General features: G+C 40.7%; 2 protein-coding genes across 3 annotated transcripts; one reads left to right on the forward strand and one right to left on the reverse strand.

The window, feature by feature from the left end:
* Positions 1-1,671: 1,671 nt before the first annotated feature.
* On the forward strand, positions 1,672-7,936 carry LOC130700256 (uncharacterized). The gene is made up of 5 exons (XM_057522292.2): positions 1,672-1,834; positions 4,076-4,209; positions 4,901-5,139; positions 7,268-7,495; positions 7,617-7,936. The coding sequence occupies exons 1-5, from the start codon at positions 1,674-1,676 to the stop codon at positions 7,809-7,811; spliced, it is 957 nt and encodes a 318-aa protein (XP_057378275.1). The 5' UTR covers positions 1,672-1,673; the 3' UTR covers positions 7,812-7,936.
* Positions 7,937-8,114: 178 nt separating this feature from the next.
* Positions 8,115-13,305, reverse strand: LOC130700247 (probable E3 ubiquitin-protein ligase HERC4). Of its 2 annotated transcripts, XM_057522281.2 has the most exons (19): positions 12,953-13,305; positions 12,780-12,890; positions 12,484-12,720; positions 12,239-12,400; positions 11,888-12,170; positions 11,561-11,828; positions 11,371-11,498; positions 11,211-11,305; positions 11,073-11,146; positions 10,817-11,006; positions 10,639-10,748; positions 10,397-10,576; positions 10,097-10,339; positions 9,855-10,032; positions 9,665-9,797; positions 9,443-9,592; positions 9,221-9,369; positions 8,963-9,153; positions 8,115-8,888 (listed from the first exon to the last, which is right to left on the reverse strand). In XM_057522281.2, exons 1-19 carry the CDS (start codon positions 13,065-13,067, stop codon positions 8,733-8,735), a joined length of 3,153 nt encoding a protein of 1,050 aa, XP_057378264.1. In that variant the 5' UTR covers positions 13,068-13,305; the 3' UTR covers positions 8,115-8,732. The 2 variants fall into 2 exon arrangements, with proteins under 2 accessions (XP_057378264.1, XP_057378266.1); XM_057522283.2 differs by lacking the exons at positions 12,780-12,890; positions 12,953-13,305 and having other exon boundaries at positions 12,239-12,425; positions 12,484-12,606.
* Between the last annotated feature and the right edge of the window lie 276 nt (positions 13,306-13,581).

The following is a 13,581-nucleotide window of genomic DNA, read 5'->3' on the forward strand; positions in this document are numbered from 1 at the left end:
ATTTATCTCAGTTAGCCATGTCAGTGGTAATACCAGGCGTAGTTAAAAAAAAAAATACCAGTTCTTCAAAAAAGATTTCTCAAATACACTTAAGCGTTCCCATTTCCAAACACGATCTGTAACTTTGTGACACAACGGCAGAAACGACGTCAATGGAATTTTGAAAAATAACTAGCAGTAAACACGAAAATCGTTAATAAAATCATTGCGGTATTCCCCGTTTTTTTTATGCCATCCCAGAAGAAGGAATCCAATTGAAACGAGAATTTTGTAGAAATTGTGGCAGCTGCGGCGAGCTGAGAATTAACTTGGATTCTAAAGTTTAAAAATACAAACACGTCACACCAACCGCCACAAAGCCCTTCACTGCCCCGTACCGAAAATTAGGAATAAAACAACTAGAAGTAGTTCATCTTGCAACTTGTTTTCTTCTTTATCTGGAGCATCTTCTGACGGACGTTAATCAGGTTTGCGGACAAAATCAAGTCGCAAGCAACTAACTTGAATTGCAGAACCAAGTCGTGATTGTTTATAGTTTATCAAAACAAGTACGTCCAACTTCCGCAAACAAGGAGCGAGCCAGCACTGATATCGGCGCAGATAATTTTGATGAAGGGGACATGGGAAGAAAGGGCACACTCGATCACGGCATCCTGATCAGAGTTGTCGAGTCTACAAAGGCGGCGAACGTAACTGTGAACTCAACACAAATCGTTCATTGACGGTGAGTCATTACCCAATAATTTTCGAAAAATTTCTCTCCTTTCTTACTTCCAGATGAGGCATCTTCGGCATAACGGATTCGCATTTGTCACGTCAAAGCGATAGCCCAGCCCAACGAAATATTGTGAGATTGATGAATAGCATCAATTTTTTTTTCTCGCCTTCTCCTGTTCGTGTTGTTCTACGCAAAAATTTTGTTAGGAATGTGTGCATTATCAATAGTTAATGATGCACATCAGTCATAGATGAGCCGCGCTAAAATATGACCGAGGTTGTTTGTACAAAACAAGCACCTGTTGCAAACAAGAAAAAGGGTGGCTTTGCATTGAGCTTTTAAAACTAAAAGATTTTTGTTTTTCTCCTTCATCTTCATGAGAGATAATCTACCATAGTAACTGATGAATTTTCAACACCCACGCAATAAAACACGGCAGGCCAGCAGCCACGCCTCGAAAGCTATTTTAAGCGTTGCCTGGAAGATCCGTATTGCATCTTTATGGCTTGAGAAACCTCTCGTTTTTTTTTCTTTCTCTCTCTTTCAAAGCATTGCTACTGCTGTGTGGTGTGTTCCTAGCCTCAAACAAGAATGAAGGAATGCACTGCAGTCGGCTGCGTAAAATGCTTTGACTGTTTGACTTCTTCAAAGCAATCGAATCTCCGTGCACTAAAATTGATGGAACCTTCCAGACATTTCAGACTTGCGCTAGCTCCCGCATCGTTAACACTTTAGTAGTTTTCACTGAGTGACACACACACACACACACACACACGTACATCTTTCCGGAAGGTAAACGCCCAAACAACGGACACAAAGTTAAACAGCTCTTGGTTACAGGTCGGAAAACATAACAAAATCTACGGTGTATAGAGTTGCTAGGCTCGTATAGTGATGTAAGTTGGAAAGCTTATTAACTTTGAATTATTCTTTTCAACATTCGACAGTAAAAAGAATGATGACAAACACGACAACAAAACCACCGTTTGCGGTGAGCAAGAAAAGGGTAACCTTCGTCCATAATCAATACAATTCACCGTTGGAACTTTACTCAGCCGAAGAAATAGCCCAAACTCTACGTCGCCATGCTTCGTTATTGTCAAATGGAGCAGTTGGGTGAGTGACTCATCACGACATTTTTTTTTTACTACATTAATGTACACAAACAAAAAATAAATTACAATAATAATCTGTAGAGCAATAACGGGTAAGCTTGTTTTCGATTCCTGTTTGACAAGCCTTTCTGACGCAAGAGGTATAGTTAAGCTACAAATCTTCATACGTGACGTTTGCTTTTCTTTTGTTTGCGGGGGAAAAAAAGGGCAATGTTTCCATTTAGGGATTATTTTAAACAGCATTAATTCAAATGCTGATTAAAGAAACGTTATTTTCCTTATTTAATTGCAAGAACAAAAACAAAATTGTTCCATTTGGGTCGACATTATGCCTCGGGAGGAATCACCTAGTGCCGATGAATAACGACCTTAAAAATGTGCCCGTAGAACCGAAAAGGAGAGAGAAAGGATACGATTCTTTTAATTATTCATTCTCTGCTATCCCGCTGTGATAATGTTCTTCCATTCGGAGAAGCCAACTCTCACGCGTTCTCTTTTATTCCCCCCGGTTTGATACACGTGGCTCATTGTGGTCTAGCGCAGGCTGCTGCATTTGCGCGGATCTTGCATAATGAGATACCTTCGTCGTTTCTTTTGGTCCCTCCTTCTCGTTGCTGAAAATCCCGGCGTACCTCCTCCGTGGTGCAGCAGTTGCTTCTCAGCTTGCATTTGGCTCACTACAGTCGCACCGTCCGTTCTCGCCACATTTCTTATACTGCTCTATAGTGTTTGAAATCTCCATCGATAAAACAGCCCACGTCTTTAAGCACGTAGTCACGTTCTGGTAGCCGCCCAAAGTGAACTCAAGTGAAGGCCAGCATCAGGTTTGTTGTTAATAACTTTGTACGTGAACCAGAAATTCTTCAGCAAATTACCGGCTGTCAACGTCTTCGAAGGCTGTTCTGTTGGCAAGGACGAAACATTTCAAGCTCAACGTCTACGCAATAGCAATTTGCTTCGGCTCCACCGTTCGAGAAAAAAAAAAAACAGATTGAGAAAAGGTAAAAAAAAGGAAAATGACGTCATACAGCACCATGTAGTTTTCTGTGATGTGAATTTACCTAAAATTCACGGCTCTCATCCGATTCGGCAAAGAGTTCGAATGAGGAGTGAAAGTCTAGCCGATGCGCTTTATTATCAGACTGGACAAGAAGGTGGGGGGCTCCACCGTGGACGCCACTTGAAACAATCGAATGCTCAACCTGAGTCTTGTACAATAACAAATTGTTGAGAGCCCTAAAAAGGCACAAGTTATACATGTTGAGTCATCTCAAGATACACGAGCTCGCGTGTGTTTTCGTCCTTTTTTTTTTTGTTTAAGGTGAAGAGTCATTCCAAGGCCAATACTGTGTGTTTCTTTACTCTTTTTGTTGTTTGTTACACCATCATCTGGCTGTTGCGATGCGCTTCCTAGATGAATAATTTCGGCTGAAAATGTTGGCTTGCGCTACCCCAATAGCAGGTTTTTTTTTTGTTTTTGTTTCCGCATTTGATCTTCCTAACGGTTGATCTTAATAACGTCGAAGTCGATTATAGAGTGTGAGTCAGCATCAGAGTGGCCGAATTTTTCGGGCTTTCTCGACTGAATAATTCGGGTGAGCACCGCTCGGTTGGAAAATTAAAAGCAGCGATGACGGCATTACAGCACATAGGGCGGCTGACCAAAGCAGCAGCTAGCCCACCCCCTTTTTTTTTTTTACCTTTTCTATTTATAAAAAACTAGCAGTCGCTGTGTGGCCAAAAACTTTTGACTTCAAAAACATGACCCGGAGAGATAAAAGATAGACTGTCACTTCGTCGCTCAATGCCAATTTGTCAACAGTTAATCGCCCAGCTTGATTTCATACATCTTCACTCCGTTTTCATCCATCCCCTTGATTTAATTTGAGAGGTAACTGATACGCACTACCGAAATGAATTGAAGAGAATTTTATTTTTTCTGGGAAACGGACGAGGACGAAATAAGAAAAATACACAAAAGGTGGAGAAGGAAAAGAGAAAGTCTTTCTGTTTATACAGCCATCCATTTAAAGAGAATTCAGTAAACATGGCTTAAAGCTGTTTACTGAAGAAGAGCTCATCGTTTACCTGTTCAGTGTCAGATACTGGGAGGCGACAATGTCTTTCCCTTTTTTTTTCTTTTTATAAACGGGAAGAAAAATAGTAAAACGCCTTCGTTGCGCATTTTGTTTATAGTATCAAAATAAATGATTCTTAACCTCTGTTGTAATTTTATTTTTAGGATCGATTTTTGCTCGCTATCGCCATCAGTTTTGAAACGATCAGAAGTCTACAAAATGTTGACTGAAGAGCAGCAAGAACAGCAGGAACGTCGGCCTTGGCAACTGCGCAATAAAAAGACGTCGACATCGTCAGGTAAGGATCTGGAAATTATATCTCTTTACCATCTTACCATACTGTGAAATGCTGGTAAATAATGTCATAGAGGCACGTTCTTTATTTGATCGTTTTGAAAGCATCCCGGATTTTAATAGCAAACTACGTAATCACGCCGTTTAGATTGGTGCAATAAAGCCATAAGCTTTTTTTTTTTAAATGTCGTTAGTCTTCTTTGATTTCATCGCTTTTTTAATGCACGCACATACAAAAAAAAAAGATAAAAACATCATCCTACCGTTTCTTCAAGGCCTCTTAAGATGGATCGTTCGTGCGCTTCCTTTGAATTGAATCACTCGGTATGCATCCTCCCACCGGCTTTTGGTGTTCATGATCCAGCTGTCTTAATTCTTATTTTTTTTTTTTTCTCTGAGAAAGATTCATCATCCACGAACAAATTGCTCGCATTGTTTTAGAGAAAACTATTTTACCTCTAGCCTTTTTTTTCCCCTGTGAGATTACGTCATTTGTTGCGTGAATTTTGGGTTTTTCTCTTTTACCGATCAATACCAAATAAGTCGGGACAATAATAAGCTATCCGATAGTCATCTGCTATGTCTGACGCATAATTTAGAATCGTCCCTAATTGCATACAATGATTATGACTTTAGATCAATGAAAAAAAAAAAAAAAGATGAATAAATCATAAACGAATTTTTATGCAATGCAGACATGAAACGCGTAGCCTGGCCGCCGGTCGGTCCTCATATGGCCCCCGAAATTCCCAGCACAAACGAACACGACAACGGGACCGCTAGTGTGCTGCAGCAGAACGGCGCCGAAGAGATAATGCAACATTATCAAAACGATACGAACAGGTTCTCGAACCAGCGTCAAGTCTCACCCGGCCCTAAAGTCGCTCCGCCAGTCCCGCCCAAACCGGGCGCTCGTGAAATTGCCAATGCTCAGGTAAACCAACCAACGGATTCATTTTTTTTTTTTATTGCAATGTTAAAATTATTCCTTATACTGGATGACGGATTCGTGTACAACCATTAATTACGATTTTAATTTCCATACGGATAAGCCAGGGCTCATGTTATGCACGGCATAAAACGTGGGCGCGATCGACCGTTTTGCTTTGGTATTTTTATCGCAATTGTTTACGATTGGGCGTGGTGTGACGTACGTGATGGCAAACAGCTAAAAAAATGCTGCACTCCGCCATCCGAACGGTAGATGGATTAGGCGTATAGTATTTTCTATCGTATTCTACTTTGCCACAGAGTAAACATTGACCGGCGTGTCACGATTCTATTTTTGGGGCGGCCGTCAGCGTGTGCGCAAAAATGTTGGCGAATAACACTGCGACGAAAACGCGCAGCTGCCGAAACTGGGATAGACTAACCACTTAAGGAATAGAGCTAACCATTACACGTCGTAAGGCGAACAAGAACACAGACAATGCGAAGATGCGTCATCTTGTCGTCGTTCGTCCAAAGAAACGTCGAGCAAAATTGAGAGCGACAGATCTGGGTGAATCCATTTCGAAGAAGTGCGGTATCATTAGTAGCTGGAGAGAAGTGTGTCAGCCACATGCATCTCCATGTTACCTTAGCAAGAGAACAAAACAAAACATCGGCCTAGTTTCCCCAGCTTTTAAGTGGCGCCCAAAAATGTTTGTTTTTGCTTCCGATTTGTTTTTTGTAAATATATATTTCTATTTGACCGCGTTAGCGTTGAAAGAAGTGAAGCAGAAAAAAGGGGGGAAGGTTGCGGTATAGCGCCCAAACCTTGTTTATCTTTCTATCTTGTATAAATAGTTTACTCTGTATCCATGCGCAAAACGAGATGTTCAAGGTTTTCATTCCGTTCGTGAAAGTCAGACCTGTTTAAATGAGTGTGGGAGGGGGGGTTTATCTGTCGGACGGAAACGCCACGATTAACAGGGCGCTGGACGTCCAGCAGTAAAAAGAACCCAGCAGCCGGATATCAGACGGTGAAAAATAAACTATTGCCACCGGTCTGTGTAGACAGTGGAATTATCCGAATGATCCAACCTCTAATTCCTTCCTGGAACACAGAGTGATAATCAGTTGAGTTTTCATATTACTGGATCGAACCCCTTCGTTAAACCGGACTAGCCCAACGATTCAAAACGCTGAAAAGAACTACATCCTAAGCAGAGTAAAGAGTTCCAAGTGTGAAACGCTAAAGGTAAAAGTCAATAGAAAAGCATCAACACTAAACACTCGCTATACGAAACTCGGGGGGAAAAAAATGGCCCAAATCCAAAAGTAGATTCGATGTCTCATCGTTTGGACCGCTAAACTCACGCAGAGAAGACTAGCTGCAGCGGCAATAATGACCCCCAACGCGACGCCAAATTCGTTCGCAGGGCGTCAGTCTTTAGTTACGAGGCGGCACGCACGCACAGCTTTCCGACTTCTTAATAAACAGCCTGTGTGATCAGTTTTTTGGGGTTTCAATTCAAAGAGCAAAAGGATTCGCACAACGATATCGAACTTGATGTGAGTCTTTGAATATCTTTGGCCAAATGGTGAACGCGTTCAACTGATCGCAATTGATTGCATGAAAACAGGAATGAGTACTTTGAATGCAGATTGCTTGTTGTAAATCATAATATACTTGTTGACTACGTACTCAAACCCCCTTCGGAAATAGATTCTTTCGTAGTCGGGGAATATTCGTTTGATGGCTATTGTTGTTTCAAATTTATTACGCAACTCGCATTGTTGTGTGTTCCAAAAAAAAAGCCGAGTGGATGTTTGCCAGACATGAGATTCTCCTCCCAATGGCAATTCAGCAGATCACTAAACTCTTGTTCTCAAATATCATTTGTCTATTCCGTTTACGGCGTTTCTGAATTTCGGACACAGGCTGAATGCATCCAAACACTGCGATTGCGATCGCTCCATCTTAGGTTTGCCAATTGTCAAATCTAGTCACGTCTCGTGATAAAAAAAACAACAACAAAATAAGTTCTCATATGATAAGCAACCCTTTATTTTTGTCCCATTGAAAACAGAGCTAGATTGCTTTTTCATTTCATTTGCTTGTTTTCTATCTTCGGTAGCAATCAGCCGACTACGATAGCGACAATACAATGGCAGCAAATGGAATGCCAGAGGCTTTTGCATCAAACGAGTTGGTGGGAGAGAGACTGTTGATCGCCAAGCCAGCTCCACCGCCCGGCTTGATCCTCCTCAAGAAACACGCACCGATTTCGCAAGAACCTCAAGCTGTATTCAATTCACAGCCTGTTTTCAAACGAGCCACTCCAGTTCGAATGCTAGGAGATATGGTGAGTGCGTTCAATTATTTTTACTGTTTTTTCCTTTTTTCTAAGCGGGATGAATTTGAATTGATCGAAAATGGTTAAAACTGGAAATTTTTTTTTTTTTTTTCATCCCATATTCCCGTAGGTGTGGCCTCCAAAAGGGGCGGGCGGCTCATTGGACAATTCCACACAGTCACCTGGCGTTGTCCGTCGTCAACCCAAGAATTACCAAGAATTTTTCAGCTCGAATCAATTACCCGCAAACTTCCCAACGTATCGCGCTCCGCCCGGTACCCAACATTTCGGGCTTGCAGAAGGTGAAAACACCACACCCATGTAAAACCCCGAAAATCATTGCGATATGGGAGGATGGCTGACAATTTCTGGCCAAACACACAGCCATCTCTGTTCTTATTTGATTAGCTGCTTACGAAAGACGGAAAAAACAGTTCCATTAAAAACAAACGCAGCCCTCTACCCCCCCCCCTTTTCACCCTTGTTAAATTTGTTACCACTTGAAAAAAATCACGCTATGCGTTTTTTTTTCTCTTTTTTTTCTAAACGAATTCTCTTTTTTTTTTGTATCCCTTTCGCTTTGTGATATATATATATATATACAGCCAGAAGGGTTTTAATTCGTCTGGCATCGTTCTGCACAGTAACTTGAGTGAACATCCATTTTTTTCTTCTTGAAATAACATTTTCGGTTGCAGATCAATTTCCGCCTATCGTCAGCTATCTTTTCTTTGTAAGAATGACCCATTGAATTTTCTGTTGCAAACTTTTTTTGGGCCTTGTCTTCTTTTGTTTTTTGTTTTTTGTTTTCTTTTTGCTTTTGATTTTGCACGTCGAGCAGTGCAATTCCAGCACTGAAACTACTACTGCTTTTCGGCTTAAATAAGCAAAAAAATTCAGGGGGTCAACAATCAGAAATTGATAACCAATAGACGAAAACTGCGTACCAAAACCGCCTTGCCTACTCCTTCCGTCAACTGGCTTCTCCAACCAGCTCTTTCTACACTCTGACCATTGTGTCTTCGCATTTTTTTTTCTTTTTCAAATTGTCGAATCTGTTACCCTAAAATCTAATACATGTTGACAAAAACTGAATTTCATTTCCCCCCCGTATTCATTTAAAATAAAAAAAAAAGGTAGGGGTAAATCACTCTTTCAACAAACAAACAAATTTAGAGGGGAATCTTTGCAAATATTTTAAAACAACAGGCAAAGGATATAATCTGAAAGTGTTACATAAAGTGAATTAGGCTAGCGCAAAACCTTGATTCTGTTGAATGGCTTGTAGCAACTTGTAGCGAAGCTTTTCCTTCGTGTTGTACATCGGAAGATCCAGTAGATTGAAACAGGTATGAGCGACAGGCAAATATGAATCGCCACCCGCTGTCCTTTGGATAATTACCTTACAAAAAAGAAGACAAAAATGAAAATAAACTTTCAAACAGAGCACTGCCAACGAACGGCTAAATGACATACTTTCAAAGCTTTCATCCCCAAGATGGGTATACGATCTGAACCGGTAAGAAAGAGGAGGAAATTTTTTTTCTGTTCAAGAGACATCTCGTGGAAAACTTCCCAAAATAGACGAATAGTCGGGTGGTCGGCACTGTAGCTGTTTTTATACTCGGCATTCTCCTGCAGCGCATACCAATCGTAATTTTCATTGCCTATTAAGAAAAAATAAATGTGAAACCAACACGTGTTGGTAGAGAATCGAAAACGCTTGTAACTAACCCACAACCAAATCCATGAGCTCATGTGATTGGAAAAGCCGCAGGACTCGCCCACCACAGACTTTATGAAAGCCCCGATTAAAGGCGTCGAAATGCTTGGCAATCGACTTGTTCAACACGAAATCCACATACAAATCCACATATTCTTGCCTAAAACCATCGAAAGATTAGCGATCGCATCCATTCTCGACTGATCAATTTTTATTCCATATTTTGGAATTACTTGTTTTTTTGCGTCACAGGAATGTTGGCACCACCGGGTTTTAACTCATCGGTCTGAACCGAACCAAAAACCTCCCGCGACATCACGAAACTAAGGCAAAAAACTTCATCTATATCATCTCCTTCATAATCTAGCAAAGAATGCAAACTCCTAAAACAAACAAAAAAAAAACGTATTATCACAATAAAAAAAACAAAAAATGGGCATCATTTCTTTTAGTACCGCATTAATGTTGGACACAACCCATCTATGTCGTCTAAATGAACTGGCTCGGCCAGCAACTTCTTATACAGGACTAGGGGGAAGGGTAAGTTGATGATGGTGAAATTGTAGATCGCTAAGCCGCACAGCAACCCTGGAATGCAACACAATTAAGGCACTGCACGGTATAAACTTCTATATCTGGACTTACCAATTAAAAAATACATGCCCTGCTCTTCTAGGGACAACTCTGAAAACCATATTGCCCTGCTTTCTTGGTAGTGTGTAAACATACCATACTTGGGATCCAGTATTTCTTTCAACAACAGCATGAAAAATTCTTTCCGTACTCCACCGGCATCTTCAGCTTCCTCGCCGTGAAATTTTACCTAAATTTAAACAATTGTCGGTCAGCTTTACGTTCCCCAGATTTGAACACATTAAGAAGCTCACCTTCAATGGTTTCTTCAGGTCTGCGCTAGCGCATTTTGACAGTTCACTAATGGTATCATTGACCAAATTCTCACGCCGGACTTCGAGTACCAGATACTGTTGAACCGCAGGAATACCAAAGAAAACGCCTCGTGTAGCGGCTTCTTGCATTGCCGAGTGCATCTGTATGTTTTGATCCGCTTCCAAAAGTAAGGTTTTTGCTTTAGCATCGAAAACGAACGAGTAATTGCATAGGCGGAATTCCTACATAACGATTAATTGGCGAAAATTTCGCACTTCCAGTTTCGACTAATCACTTACCTTGTTGGCAGCGTCGACTAGCCATTTAAAATAATCTCGTTTCACGTCTACTTTGTCTGTTAGTTCTGGGATGTAAAACTGTTCATGCCCAACTTTTTTCACGGCGGCTTGACGATTTACGTTATTTAATTTTTTCAACATATCGAGGCATGTCTTGAGTCTGATACCCAGTCTTGTCGTCTAAAAAAAGATTTCAGAATAGTGAATACTTAACAACTTTATGGTACTAAACAAGTGGGTACCTCGGTTGGGTCGAAACTGGATGGCAAATTAATGATATGAACGACAACTTGCTTGAAAATGTTAATGAGCCGAGTGAAGTAGTCGGTGTTTGTTGACGCCAACCACATATCTACAATCACATATCACTCGTATTGTATGCCAGTAACATCTGCCTAGATCACTAGTATGTCACGTTACCGTAAACCTTTGCCAAATCAGGCTTTAAATTCAGCAGAACAGAAGTAAACGGAAAGTGTAGCTCTTCAAAAAATTTAGGCTGCTGGAACTCATGGTACAGCGGAAGAATGAGGTAAACACGTAGAACTTCTATATCTGGGATGGATTGATTAAGACTCGGGAACAGTTCGTTACAGATGCATCGTCGTAGCTATTGAAAGAGGGGAGGGGGGAATTATTATATCGGTGTTTTCTACAAAAATGCAATAATATTTACCAGATTGTAAATGGTTGGATGTTCAATTCGGCTAATTTGACCAAATGTTTCCTCAGCCAAGTGAAGATCCAATCCTAATAGAGTATAATAGATAACCATATTATAGACAGGGCATTAAATCCCAAATGTATATGGTACCGTGATTTTTTGAACTGCAACCATAATGCGAGCCATCGGCACGTAAAAATGATGCATTATAACAGGCAAGGTGTGAGAAGACGGTTTCCACATATCTGCCTCAGAAAAAACGAAATATTTGTAGTGAACTTCTATATATCAATCGGTCTTAAATTAGTACCTCAGAAGGTCTAAGTCGACAGCAACGTCAGGAAGAAGTGCTCGCACTTTTTTAATTTCCTCTGGAAAAATACTTAAAATTTGCGTGGCAGCAGGATGTTCCCGATAATCAGCCGATTCAAAGTTCTCCTACACCATCTCAATAGTAGAGGTAAAACATTTTGAGTAAAACATTGCGCGGTATATCTTACCGTATAGGGTCTAACAAGAGCAAAACTCTGATCTCCGCCACAAAAAATATTTCGTACAACTAGGCGGTTGACTTCAATTACAGATGATTCATCACATAGTACTCCCGTGTTGTTCGCCCCAGCCACGTTAATAGTATTTTCCCATTGTCCGAGCACAAGTTGTGGTGCATTTACGTTGGCGGTTGACTTCGTCCCCAACTGGCCAGATCCACCCAATCCAAAGGCATATATCCGCCCTTTTGAAGGGACAAACGCTAGCGTATGACATCTACGGAATGAAAAGCACGATTCAAAAATTTGTCATATACGCAAACTTGCCACGCCCACCTCCCGCAACAAATTTGAGTAACCGTGGTACCCATCAATTCCAACACCTTTCTTGGCAACATTTCATTGGCAGCCGTGCAGTGGCCTAACTGGCCATACATACCCGCTCCGAAGGTGAAGACCCCTCCATCGCGAGTTAAAACGGCAGTGTGATCCATCCCACACTTAATGTATGTTACTCGTTGAAATCGCAGGCTCTTCAATTGAGTCGGCTGCGGCCGGTTGTCTGAATCACCTAGTCCCAACTGCCCAAACGAATTCTTCCCCCAACCATAGACGACTCCTGAATAAATTCGATTTTCAATTTTGATGACGAAAACAGAAAGCAACAAGGATTTTTGTAGTATTTACCAGAACGAGATACAGCAAAACTGAAATCAGCACCACATGATATATGACTAATGGGGATTCCCTGCAGTAACTTAACCAAACAAGGTTTTAACTCTGGAGTTCCAGAGGAACCTAATCCTAACTGTCCATGACTGTTCGAGCCCCAGCAGTATATTTCACCCACTACATAAACAAATCTGTAGTGTAACTAAGTATCAAATGTAATACCGTTATAAAATGCCTAATATCTATTTGCTTTTTCTTACCATTAGTCAAGGCCATTGAATGGCTGCGTCCACAAGCTATTTGAACTACTTGTTTGGTTGCTAAAGATTTCACCATTTTGGGGGAAAGTATCATTGACTCGTCTAAATTCAAGCCTAATTGCCCGCTTGAGTTCGAGCCCCAGGCAAAGACCTCACCCCATTCATTTTGAGCAAGAGTGTGTTGTGCTCCACATGCAACCTGAGTAATGTTATGAGCTTCTAAGCCATCCACTTGTTCTGAAATAAAAAACAAATTCATTGATGCAACTTATCTACATTTAAAAATCAGCATGAACCTGCTCGTGTTCTGGACCTTCCGTGGCCTAACTGACCAAAATCATTTGACCCAAATGAGTAAAGCTTGCCATCATCCATAACCAGCACTGTATGATTATCCCCACAGCCAACTGAAATTTATTGCAATGGATACACACTTTTTGCTATGAGGTAACGAATAACAGTAATATACCTTGCACAATTTTATCAGCTAGGATAAAGGGTGAAGTTCGTGGCTGAGTTATTATTTCCTCTTCTAAACCCCCCAACCCTAATTCGCCATGCTTCATACTTCCCCAACAATACATGACTATAAACAAATTCTTCGCGGTTTAAGCAGCCAGATTCGTTGCGATTAAAAGCTTTTTTACAGCATTACTTTTTTACTGTACAGCTGAAACTCAGACGGTACACCTCTAATTACTCAAAAACAACTGCAAACGAACACTTCTATTCGTATTTAAAGGCAGACGTCAAATGCTCCACATTTATTACAATCACACAACACCAACCAGTACATAATTGTTTTGCTTGAAAAGTCGCGAATCTCCTCGACTGTTCACGAATTTAAATCGATATTTAGGTTAGATCGATAGCTACCAAATCTTAGGAATTAATACCTAGAAGTTTCAATGGCTCACGAAAAAGTCAGTATTACGGGTGTAAGCAGGCGAAGTACTAAAATATATGTTTACACAGTGAGATATATCTTGATGTGTTGAAACTTGAAGGTGTTATCTAATTTTAAAGGAATTTTCAATATCTTGTCTCCATTTTTGCTATGTGAGAGTATCATGTTGGCATTTACATGTGTGGATTTTT

The sequence above is a fragment of the Daphnia carinata genome, chromosome 8 (assembly GCF_022539665.2).
Source record: "Daphnia carinata strain CSIRO-1 chromosome 8, CSIRO_AGI_Dcar_HiC_V3, whole genome shotgun sequence".
NCBI lineage: Eukaryota > Metazoa > Arthropoda > Branchiopoda > Diplostraca > Daphniidae > Daphnia > Daphnia carinata.

What these genes read in the sequence shown, in the direction of transcription:
- LOC130700256 (XM_057522292.2), top strand. Translation starts at nt 1,674, where the DNA reads ATGATGACAAACACGACAACAAAACCACCGTTTGCGGTGAGCAAGAAA. An exon ending in TTGTCAAATGGAGCAGTTGG is followed by an intron (nt 1,835 to 4,075) that starts GTGAGTGACTCA and finishes TTTTATTTTTAG; the next exon opens with GATCGATTTTTGCTCGCTAT. An exon ending in TTCGAATGCTAGGAGATATG is followed by an intron (nt 7,496 to 7,616) that starts GTGAGTGCGTTC and finishes ATATTCCCGTAG; the next exon opens with GTGTGGCCTCCAAAAGGGGC.
- LOC130700247 (XM_057522281.2), bottom strand. Translation starts at nt 13,067, where the DNA reads ATGTATTGTTGGGGAAGTATGAAGCATGGCGAATTAGGGTTGGGGGGT. An exon ending in TTTTGCTGTATCTCGTTCTG is followed by an intron (nt 12,171 to 12,238) that starts GTAAATACTACA and finishes GAATTTATTCAG; the next exon opens with GAGTCGTCTATGGTTGGGGG. An exon ending in GCTCATGGATTTGGTTGTGG is followed by an intron (nt 9,154 to 9,220) that starts GTTAGTTACAAG and finishes TTTTCTTAATAG; the next exon opens with GCAATGAAAATTACGATTGG.